General features: G+C 30.8%; 1 protein-coding gene across 2 annotated transcripts; it reads left to right on the top strand.

Annotated features, from left to right (window-relative positions):
* Nucleotides 1–270: 270 nt before the first annotated feature.
* On the top strand, nucleotides 271–11035 carry LOC142236478 (uncharacterized). 2 transcript variants are annotated; one of them, XM_075307697.1, is made up of 3 exons: nucleotides 271–602; nucleotides 6120–8046; nucleotides 8110–11035. In XM_075307697.1, exons 1-3 carry the CDS (start codon nucleotides 468–470, stop codon nucleotides 8643–8645), a joined length of 2598 nt encoding a protein of 865 aa, XP_075163812.1. In that variant the 5' UTR covers nucleotides 271–467; the 3' UTR covers nucleotides 8646–11035. The 2 variants fall into 2 exon arrangements, with proteins under 2 accessions (XP_075163812.1, XP_075163811.1); XM_075307696.1 differs by having other exon boundaries at nucleotides 6120–11034.
* Nucleotides 11036–12072: the final 1037 nt, after the last annotated feature.

The following is a 12072-nucleotide window of genomic DNA, read 5'->3' as shown; positions in this document are numbered from 1 at the left end:
TCTGACTATGAATAAGCGTCAATTACATGAGTAAATTGTGTTAGCGATTAATGCCTGTATTTAACATGGAAATGTATCTTTCTCTCTGATTGATATTGTTGCCTTGTTCAAAGTATTTTACTTAATTTTCGTGGCCATTGAAGTGTTTTTCATTCTCCACTTCTTTGAATGCATTTGCGTGAAAGAAAGGAAACTTTCTTTAGTTAATAAAGATACAGTGCACGCTTTAAGTTTTTTAAGTTTTTAAACAATAATTTAGCAAAGATTTCTTGCAGTCGCTTACGTGGTTCGCAATGAAGCAGAAGTCGTGTGTGGACTTTTTTAAAATCGCCCACATTTTATCATAGAAAAAGTGAAAATCCCATCTTGAATACCTTAAAAAGCCTTCCCAAGTAATTCCATTACCCTTGCAGAATTAACTCCTTTCCTTTCTTAAATTTGAGATTTCTTGGAATTGACGAGGAAAAATGTTTTATAAAAATCGAAACTCTCTGATACCGCATCGTAAACGTAGATTCTATAAAAGTTCTCAACTCTCGTCATTGCAACGAAGGATATTGAGTTTATTTAAAACTTCAATCAATGTTTTTTTGGTTTTGATTGTAAGTACAAACTGAACTAAATTTTGTGAAATACTTGTTAGAAAATTCGACAGACATATATATAAATGTACCAATTTGGTAGTGTTCAAAAATAGCTATACACTATACGAAGCATATAAAAATATCTCATATAAAAAGAAAGTAAAAATGTCATGGTTTTTTGTTGTGTTTCGGTTGGAAAAATGTGTTGTATAGAAAATATCTCATAACGGAACAATTTTTCAATCACACCAGTGGATTATTGCATTGAAACAAATGATTCGTAACACATTAAAAGTAACTGAAAAGATCAAATCCATAAAAATATACAAGCAAAACAAAAAACAAAACGTTCAGAACATAGTTTTACATTTATTATATATAACTGTTTTGAATTCTATCAACAAGATATTGTAACAAAAAAAGGCTACATGTACATTTTTGCAAATTTAATTACAACAATTCAAGGGTTAGCCCAGAAGTAATGGTAAATATAGATTAATTATTTTGAAGAGAAAAATAATTTACTATATATCGCTTGCTTCCTACCTTCGTGACAACATATGACATCGTAACGAAAAAACAGGAAACATATGTCTATATTTTTGTTAAAAATTTATTTCTATTTTGTCAAAATTCTATTGCTATAGAAAATTTTGTCAAAATTTCATTTAAAAAAAAAATGTTGTCAAAATTTTATTTCTATAGAAAATTTCATAATTTTTTTTTTTTTATAGAAAATTTTCTCAATTTTTCTACTATAGAAAATTTTGTTAAAATTTTATTTTTATAGACAATTTGTACAAAATTTAACTCATTAGAAAATTTTGTGAAAATTTTATTTCATTAGAAAATTTTGTCAAAATTTTATTTCTATAGAAAACTTTGTCAAAATTTATTTCTATAGAAAAATTTGTTAAAATTTAATTTCTATAGAAAAATTTGACAAAATTTTATTTCTACAGAAAATTTTTTCCAAATTTTATTTCTACAGAAAATTTTGTCAAAACTTTATTTCTATAGAAAATTTTGTCAACATTTTATTTTTCTAGAAAAATTTCTTAAAAATTAATTTGTATAGAAAATGTTGTCAAAATTTTATTTTTATAGAAAATTTTTTCAAAATTTTATTTATTTATTTGTACAAAATTTAACTCATTAGAAAATTTTGTGAAAATTTTATTTCATTAGAAAATTTTGTGAAAATTTTATTTCATTAGAAAATTTTGTAAAAATTTTATTTCTACAGAAAACTTTGCCAAAATTGTATTTCTACAGAAAAATTTGTTAAAATTTAATTTCTATAGACAATTTTGTCAAAATTTTATTTCTACAGAAAATTTTGTCAAAACTTTATTTCTATAGAAAATTTTGTCAACATTTTATTTGTTAAAATTTAATTTCTATAGAAAATTTTGTCAAAATTTTATTTCTATAGAAAATTTTGTCAAAATTTTATTTCTATAGAAAATTTTGTCAAAATTTTATTTATTTATTTGTACAAAATTTAACTCATTAGAAGATCTTGTGAAAATTTTATTTCATTAGAAAAATTTGTCAAAATTTTATTTCTACAGAAAATTTTGTCAAAATTTTATTTCCACAGAAAATTATGTCAAAACTTTATTTATATAGAAAATTTTGTCAACATTTTATTTTTATAGAAAAATTTGTTAAAATTTAATTTCTATAGAAAATTTTGTCAAAATTTTATTTATTTATTTGTACAAAATTTAACTTATTAGAAAATTTTGTGAAAATTTTATTTCATTAGAAAATTTTGTCAAAATTTTATTTCCATAGAAAACTTTGTCAAAATTTTATTTCTATAGAAAAATTTTTTAAAATTCAATTTCTATAGAAAAATTTGTCAAAATTTTATTTCTATAGAAAAAATTGTTAAAATTTAATTTCTATAGAAAAATTTGTCAAAATTATATTTCTACAGAAAATTTTGTCAAAATTATATTTCTACAGAAAATGTTGTCAAAATTTTATTTCTACAGAAAATTTTGTCAAAACTTTATTTATATAGAAAATTTTGTCAACATTTTATTTCTATAGAAAAATTTGTTAAAATTTAATTTCTATAGAAAATTTTGGCAAAAATTTTATTTCATTAGAAAAATTTGTTAAAATTTAATTTCTATAGAAAATTTTGGCAAAAATTTTATTTATTTATTTGTACAAAATTTGACTCATTAGAAAATTTTGTGAAAATTTTATATCATTAGAAAATTTTGTCAAAATTTTATTTCTATAGAAAACTTTGTTAAAATTTTATTTCTATAGAAAAATTTGTTAAAATTTAATTTCTATGGAAAATTTTGCCAAAATTTAATTTCTATATAAAATTTTGTCAAAATTTTATTTTTACAGAAAATTTTGTCAAAATTTTATTTCTATAGAAAATTTTATCAAAATTTTATTTGTATAGGAAAATTTGTCAAAATGTTATTTCTATAGAAAATGTCGAAATTTTATTTATATAGAAAATGTTGTAAAATTTTTTTTCTATCGACGTCCACTTAAAAGGACATTCGAAAAGGGCACCAAATTTTATTTTCCCACTTATTTTCGATTTATTTCTCGATGTTATGTTAAAGTAGAGCCTTAAGTCTAAATAAGCTATAAATATTTCCATATTGGTGAGCACTAAAATACATTTTTATAAACTTGTTTAACAATAAACGAAAAATATGAAAATTTGAGACAATTTTTCTACTGTATTCTTCTAGTAACTGGATATTCATACAAAAACTATAGCTGATACTTTTTCGGCTTTTTCTCACACTTTGAAAAATATTATAGGCCAAATAGCGCTTATTTTCTTAAGGCCATTTGGTCACAATTCAAGTTTTCAGAACAAGCTGATATAGCTCTTGAAGTGACTGAGGTAGGTTCTCCAAATGACAATTTTTGTTCTACGTGCTGTTAGTACTAGTAAAAACAGAAGAAAAATTAAAGTTTTTAACAATAGGTTTATTTCGGTAGTGAAAGGGTTAAAATTGCATTTCTATAGAAAACGATGTCAAAATTTTATTTCTATAGAAAATTTTGTTAAAATTGTATTTCTATAGGAAATGTTGTCAAAATTTTCTATAGAAATAATTTTCCACTAGAAATATTTAAAAGATTTCTATGAGTATCCCAAAATACCTCTTTACGAAAGCAAATCCCTGGTGGTCTTCCCGGAAGGCCAATTTTATTACCAATTTTTAAAACCTTTATACTTCCGATTTCAACTATACGAAAAGAAGATACGGCACTAATAAGTTAAAGTATGTTTACGAGTGTACTTGAAAGAAGTAAATACGAACTTAAGGCTGGCCGGACCGATTCTTAAATACGCAAATAATATAATTGTTTCGTCTAAAAACTCTTCATCGGGTTACATGAAAATATATAGAATTTCAGGTGGATTAGATGACAGATACTCGGTCAAGCAAATATACATATATAGGAACATGAAAATCGGGAGACTCTTGGGGGCTATATCAAAACATGGATCGATCCACACCATATTCGCTACACCATTTTTCGGACCTAAAATACCTCTATAGTTTGAATTTCAGGTAAATCGGATAAAAATTGCTGTGTGTAGAAGCCCAGGAAATCAAATCGGGAGATTCCATATGGAACAATACACACCATCTTCCGATTTCAGAAAAATCGGATAAAGATTGTCGTTTCTAGAAGCTCAAGAAGTCAACTCAGGAGATCGGGCTATATGGGGGCTGTAACGAAATATGGACCGATACACACCATCTTCCACACACTTGTTTATGAACCCAAAATACTTCTAGATTTTGAATTTGCAAATCGGACAAAAATTCGGATATCTAGACGCTCAAGAAGTCAAATCGGGAGATCGGGCTATATGGGGGCTATATCAAAACGTGTACCGATATGCAACAAATTCGGTGTAATTATTTGTGGGCTCAAAATTTTTTTTCAGAATTTGAATTTCAGGATAAAAATTGCGGAGTATAGAAGCCTAAAAAGTCAAATCGGGAGATCGGGCTACATGGGGGCTAGAACAAACCATGGACCGATACACACCATCTTCCGCACACTTATTTATGAACATTAAATACCTCTAGATTTTGAATTTCAGGCATATCGGATAAAAATTGCGGTGCCTAGAAGCCCAAGAAGTCAAATCAGTAAATCGGGCTATATGGGGGCTATATACAAATGTACCCAAAATATCTCTAGATTTTGAATTTTAGGCAAATCGGATAAAAATTTCGGTGCCTAGAAGCCCGAGAAGTCAAATCAGTAGATCCGGCTATATGGGGCTATATACAAATGTACCCAAAATATCTCTAGATTTTGAATTTCAGGCAAATCGGATAAAAATTGCGGTGGCTAGAACTCCGAGAAGTCAAATCTGTAGATCCGGCTATATGGGGGTATATACAAATGTACCCAAAATATCTCTAGATTTTGAAATTTAGGCAAATCCGATAAAAATTTGGATGTCTAGACGGTCAAGACCCCAAATCGGGGGGTCGGTTAATATGGAAGCTATATCAATATCTGGACCGATTTAGCCCGCAGACAAAAGACGAGTTCAACCAAAATTTCAGCACGATAGCTTCACTTTTGCGTGATTACAGTAGGCAGCAAGCAGACGGACATGGTTATATCGGTTTAGAATTTCTCACTGATCAGGAATATATGCATATATACTTAATGTAGTCGGAAATGAATATTTCGATGTGTTAAATATAAACAGAATGGAAGAAAGTTTAGAAATATCTAACAATTATTTTTTGGAATGGTAAATCAAAATGAATAATGAAAAACTCAGTCCATCATTTTTCCATACAACAAGATACCCAAAGTGTGTCAGTCCATAAAATGAAATTAAATATCTATCTAATATGAAAGGAGAAATTTCATTAAAACAAAGAAATTTTGATTAACTCTTCTTCAAATTTAGGATACACAATCCTTTAAAGTCGTATGTCTCTGAAACAATACTAATTTTCCTTAAAATAATGAAGAACGTTTTTTCTTTAAGGAAATCATCTTTAAATTAACTGAAATATTTAATTTTGTAATTAAAAATTAAAAAGTTTCAAAAATACTTATTTCGAAAATCTTGAAATTTAAGAAAACATATTTTACTTTGATGTATCTATTATAATTTGGATTTTTATACTGATGTATATTTTTACAGTTTTGAATTGCTTAAATAAATGGAAATAAATAAATAAATGAGATCCGTATCCTGATTCTAATATTATAGGATCAAAACTTTAAAATCAATCATCAATAAAAAATGTCTTTATTTAAAAGAAGAGGTATCTTTGGCTGGGAATTAATACCAAAATCCTTATGTGCCGAATTTCTTTAAAATCGATCTTTGCTTATATTCTATATAATCAAATGTAAATAAAGTTCCTAGCGACCTTAAATGGCTTTGGATCGACAAAAGCACCGTCCGACTTTAGATTTTCCTTTGCTTGTTTTCTTTTTTTTCAACTAGTAATTCGAGTTTTATTTTTGTCTATGTTTTTATTTCTACAGATGTCAATTGTCATTGTCAAGGCCTCAGCATTAACACTTCATCAGAATAGAACTTCAGCCAAAACAGCATTCAGCAGACAATTGCAACCCCGTTTATCATCCCACTTTCAAGCAACCACAAGCGAATTTATTACCACAAAACCAAAGACTTTACTACCATACACTACGAAACAGCAAAAAGAGAATAACTACACAGTCACCAACCATATCATACGGACAAATATCATAGTAGGAGGATCAGCAGATATTGAAGAGCCTCAAGAAAAAATGCGTGCAAAAATCCAACAATTATTGCAACGCGAAAAAGACGATAATGAGGAGAAAAAACAATTGCAACAAGAGATACAGCAGCAACAGCAACAAGAACAACAACAACAGATACTCCATGGGCAAGAAGAACGGTCCCAACAGCACAACTTTCAAGATCACCTCAACCAGCAAAAGCATGATTTGCTACCACAGCCCCAACATGCAATGTTAGCCGGTGAAAATGCATACTTATTGGAGCGTATTGATGATAATGGAGCTAGTGTTGGTGGCAGGAATGAGCAACCCATCTATGGAACATGGAATACGAAAGCGAGACGACCCCAAGCCCCTCCAAAACCAATTCCAAGTGCAACGATAAAATCTCCCATTGCAACATCTTCATCCTCCTCATTACAGACATTAATTGGGGAGGTTGATGAACATATCTACGATAATCATAACCACCAGGCCCATCATTACGAACGTTTGCCTAAACGTTCCTCAACTATGACACCAATTAGAAGGGAATTACATGATCAAATTCCCCGGCCACCCAGACTCACATCACGCCAGCCCTCGTTGGTTATGAGAAGACAATTTAGCGAAAATGATTCCCAGAGGCCGAAACCATTTCATTTCCCTTTCGACGGGCCCCTACCAGAAGAGTTCAAGAAACAGCAGCAGCAGCAACAGCAAAGCGAAAGAGAAAATTTGGCAGCCTATGATGGTGTCCAAAATATCCAGGACATTCTAAATAACTTACATATGGGCGGGGGTCCTATGGTGGTCAGTACAAAAGTTCCTCCACTAATGATGATGCCGACGGGTTTGCACATATCGGGATCCTATCGTAATCTTAAGTCGAGTGGCCTGGCGAACTTCTTCCGTGGAAAGAGGCACAAGAAACAAATGCAACTGCAATTCCCAGTACCTATGCAAATGTTCAATGGTTACCAGGCGTCTCTAATGGGCCTGATGCCACAAAGCTATCAGCCTCGCATGGCAATGGATCAAATCTATCCGTTCAAGCCAAAATCACTTAATGACATCAATCTGTTGGCAATGCAACAGCAACAATATCAACAGAATCTCAAAGCGCAGCACTCGAAGAACAAGAAACAAAAAAAGAAGCAAAAACATAAGAATGGAAAATCCCCAATGGCCAATTCCAATCTATTGTTGCCGCAATATCCTTATGCCACCATAGCTCCCGAGATGATCTATCCCACATTGTATCCCCCCTTTATGGCCATTAATGTCACACAAACTCCTCCAGTTTTGTCGAAGAGGGTACCATTTAAATTAAATCTGGATATAATTCCAGTTATGCCACCATCCAGGACATCCAAGCCCTTATCCACTCTTGGTATGGATGAAGCCCGTATAGTTCCTTCAATGAGACCAGCCACAGCGTTGCATAATCCTTTTATGGAATATTTCAGTACACCCCTTACGCCCACAGTCTCAGCATTGGGATATTATAATTCCCCGGTTCAGAGACCATACAATCCCATTCGATTTCCAGGACCAGTACAACAGGCGCAAAGTACTAATATGCAATGGGCCCTTTCCGATCAATTGCAGAAATATATACAACAACAACAACAACAGCAGCAGCAGCAAGAACTAAACAAACAACAGCAACATCATATCTACGCCAATTTACCAAATGATCAAGGTCAGGGTCATCAGACACCTTTTGTGCCCATTGATTGTGATCAAAAATTGCCTCCTGTTTCAGGTCCCGGCAATACAGCAGCCAATTCAAATAATAGTCCAATAATGTTACATCTGAATGTCTTTCCCAAACAAACATCAAAATCCATATCACCAATTTCCACTAATCCTTTTTATAGCAACATTGGGGACATGCATCGATCCACCATACAAGAGAATGGGTATCGTAATCCGCTTAATGCCATAGAGCCAAGGCATCAAGGTAAATCGATAAATGACACCTCCCAAATGCCTATATCACGCAGTGATGCTAACACCAATGATCAGGAACAAGATTTGGTTGACTTTGATCATCCCATTGTGGCTGCAAATGATATATCGGAGCTACCCACTCCAGCTGCCCTAGTTGCAGCTAAACCCAATGAGTTGGCCTACAATAAAAAATCGAATATTACCAATGAGTCGAGCGGCAGTAATTACAATCCCCCTATTAATTCGCACAACAATTTAGAGCAAATGGTTACGGAAGCAAGAACTGCTTCTCTATTTCGTTTTCCCGTAGAGGATTTAATTCAGTTCCAGGTCCATGATGCAATGTAGTCGAATGAAATGTAGACCTGTAATATCGAAGATTAATTTTGTTAATAAGGGCTAAGCATGACGTCATATGAAATCGAGTTGATTTTCGACTTGATTACTTTCAATGTCGTTTAGTTCGCCAACATAAAAATTAAATTTGACTCGATTTTCAAAAAAAAAGTCAATATTTCAAACAAAAACTCGACTTTTATTCACAAAAACTCGTTTAGTGTAACTAATCTGCTCCTTGGAGGAGGAATTACCATAATCATGGTATAACATATGCATTTTTGGCCTTTTGAGATTTTGGAATATTTGATATTCGAATTTTGCGAATGTTAAAAACTGAACTTTTGACGTCGCGATTTTTTTTATTTTTTAATGAGGTGTCCGTATAAAAAGAGCTACAAAACAATTCCATTTCTATGCAATGTCGACTTTTTGGCGTGTTCGTAAAAGTCAATAAGTCGAAAAGTCGATTTTCTGATTGGAGTTAACAGGAGTGCGGCATTCGATTGGTATCATATCCATATTTCGATATTACACAAAAGCCGAACACCATATTTGTGACCTTTTAAAATTTTGCAAAAATTCCATTTCAATTTAGATTTTGTACACTATCAAAGTCGATTAATCGAATTCGACCAACAGAAAAAGTCGATTTATATCGATTTAAAAAAAATCTATAGTCGATATTGATGAGGTGGTAGCATTGAAGAGCTATACTCACCAGCAAAGTCTACTAATGGAATTTTGTCATATAAAAAATCTTTTAGACTTGATTTTCAAACAAAAAACAAAAATAAATAGGCGATTTTGGAAATTACAAATTAGGTGAAACCTCTCAAACTTGGACACTCTGAAAATCAGACACCACTTAGAACTGGACAGTTGTCGTGAACACCTCCCAAATGTGGACAAAATTTAGGCGACCGTGAGTGTACACATTTGAGAAGTTTCACTGTAGTCGGCTTTTACTGACAAACAACCGTTTAGTCGATAAGAAGATTTTCTTAAAATTTAAAAAAAAAAAACGAATATCGACTTTTGTGATTTTAAAAATCAACGAGTAACTTTGAACTTTTTGATTAGGTGAAAGCTACAACATATTTCTCTCTCTCTCTCAATACAAAGTCAACTTTTCGGGGGGAAAAATTATATACAAATGAAGCATAAAGATTTACTAAATTCGTACTTCTTGAAATTTGTAAATTTTACTACAAATGCGCTCATCTTGAACTCCAAAAATTTTTTTCCTGGTAGGTTCATTGTTTTTTTTCAGTGTATAAAGTTGATTAGACCCGATTTTCAAAAAAAAAAAAAAATCAAGAGCCGATTTTAAAAATTATAAAAGTTTTCTTTTATTCAATTCATTAAAATTGGATTTTCGAATTTTATAACTCGTAGAGGGGTAGTTAATATGAGCTTGGAGTTCCATTTATGTATATCATATCTCTATTTCGATATGATATAAAACTCAAAATTTCACTTCTATTTATATATGTATTTATCTGTGTTGAGTTTCATATGACAGATTGTTAGCAGTGTAAGAACTTTACCAAATAATAGCATAGTTTAATATTTTTGTAATATTTTCATACAAAATTATAATGTTTTTGCTCTCGTAAAAAGTCAAGGAATTTTTTTAATTAATTGTATTTAATAAAATGTTGTTGTATAAGTGCATATAATTAAACAATAAAAAATATATTTATATATATAAAAATCTTGTATGTTAAACGGACACACACACATATTCATTATTGTGACTGTGAGGAGGGTACTACGTTCGAGTTTTCCATCAAAATTGTAAATTGTGCAAAAAATAAATGAGACATTTATATGTTTAAAGAACTCTTTTCAAAATTTGAATGGAAAAGATGCAACATTGAGTAACCGCAGATTAAGTTACAAGAACCGAACCCGTGAAACTTTGTGCAGAGACGTACCGAAAATGTGAAAATCCTGGCTCATTATAATATGTTTCACTACCAGGGCTGTAGTGAAACATATTATAACATCCGGAGTCGACTCCAGAGTCGGGTGGTGTACTTAAATATCATTTTAAAAGTATTCCAATTGTAATTTTAAGGTGGAGTGTTCCAAAAATAGACCGATATAAGTACTCTATTTTGCCATATGTCCAAACGAACTCTAATTTTAAATTTTGATGCGACTCGACGACTAAAATCACAGCATTATAGGGATGTAAAGATCTCTACTGTTTAATGTCAGGCCAATACATTAAAAATACGTCACAAGATTATATAGAGACCAAATCAAAATGTGGATAACTAAAATCTCCAGAATATGTATTTATAAAAACAAAAAATTTAAAAAATAATTAGGCTTCCAGTAGTCTAAGAAGTAAAATCCTGGTATTAATCTATATAGGCATTTTATAAAAAATAAATCTATATAAAAAATAAAAATACACAAAAATCAAAATGTCGGGCTTATCACATAGAAAGTTTAGATGTTAAAAAACAAACATAAACTACCAAAAAATTATGACGGGCGGAATTTTAAATAACCACTACCATACAACAGATGACAGGAATAGCTGGATAGTTACGAATATTGTTTCTATAGAAGTAAAATGGTGAAACATCGATTTATAAATGGTCTATCAATTATGGACATTACACCCTCAAAAAAAATCGCTTCTTTAACATATGTTCCAAACATATTTTGCAGGAAGCACATATATTATTGGATACTGCCGAAACATTAATATGTTTGTTTTATGTGAACGTATTATATGTTTGGAAGCATTTTGAGCCCAAAAATATTATATGCTTCGAAGAATTTTTCCCAAAGACGATTGTGCTCATACCCTAACATACTCGCAATTTTCACTTCCACGAAATATTTTAGTTCTTGGCACCTTTTTCTGTAATACAAATAATGTTGAAGAAATTATTCACTTTTATAATTTTTTTAAATTTTACCTTTCGCCTGCACGGAGAATCGAACCGAGGACCATACACACACACTATCCACTGGGCTACGTAGCTGTTATAGTCACCAGTAGATAATTATCGTTATAAGTTACATTTATATAGCATAGTTTGCAGCGCCCACGAGCCCATGCAAACATAACATTTAACAGAAACATACATTTGTTTGCCACGTGGAGCAGTGGTTAGCATGTCTGCCTTGCATGCAAAGGGTCGTGGGTTCAATCCCTGCTGCGACCGAACACTTTTTTTTTTTTAATTTACACATTTATATTTATACTATATTAAATTTTTATAATGAAACTTTGAAATGTGGGTTATTAAAGATTTATAGTCAGTAACAGTGCTTGATATAAACGTAATTGACTGATTTTTGGATAAAATATTATTTTTTATTGCAAAAACATTTTGTAACAAAAAACTGTTTTTGGTACAAAACTTTAAAATTTGGAAAGAATTCAAAAACTAACAAAAGAAGAACGTGGAGT

This window comes from Haematobia irritans, chromosome 4 (assembly GCF_050003625.1).
Source record: "Haematobia irritans isolate KBUSLIRL chromosome 4, ASM5000362v1, whole genome shotgun sequence".
NCBI classification, from domain to species: Eukaryota; Metazoa; Arthropoda; class Insecta; order Diptera; family Muscidae; genus Haematobia; species Haematobia irritans.
This window is presented reverse-complemented; position numbering and strand designations above follow the sequence as displayed.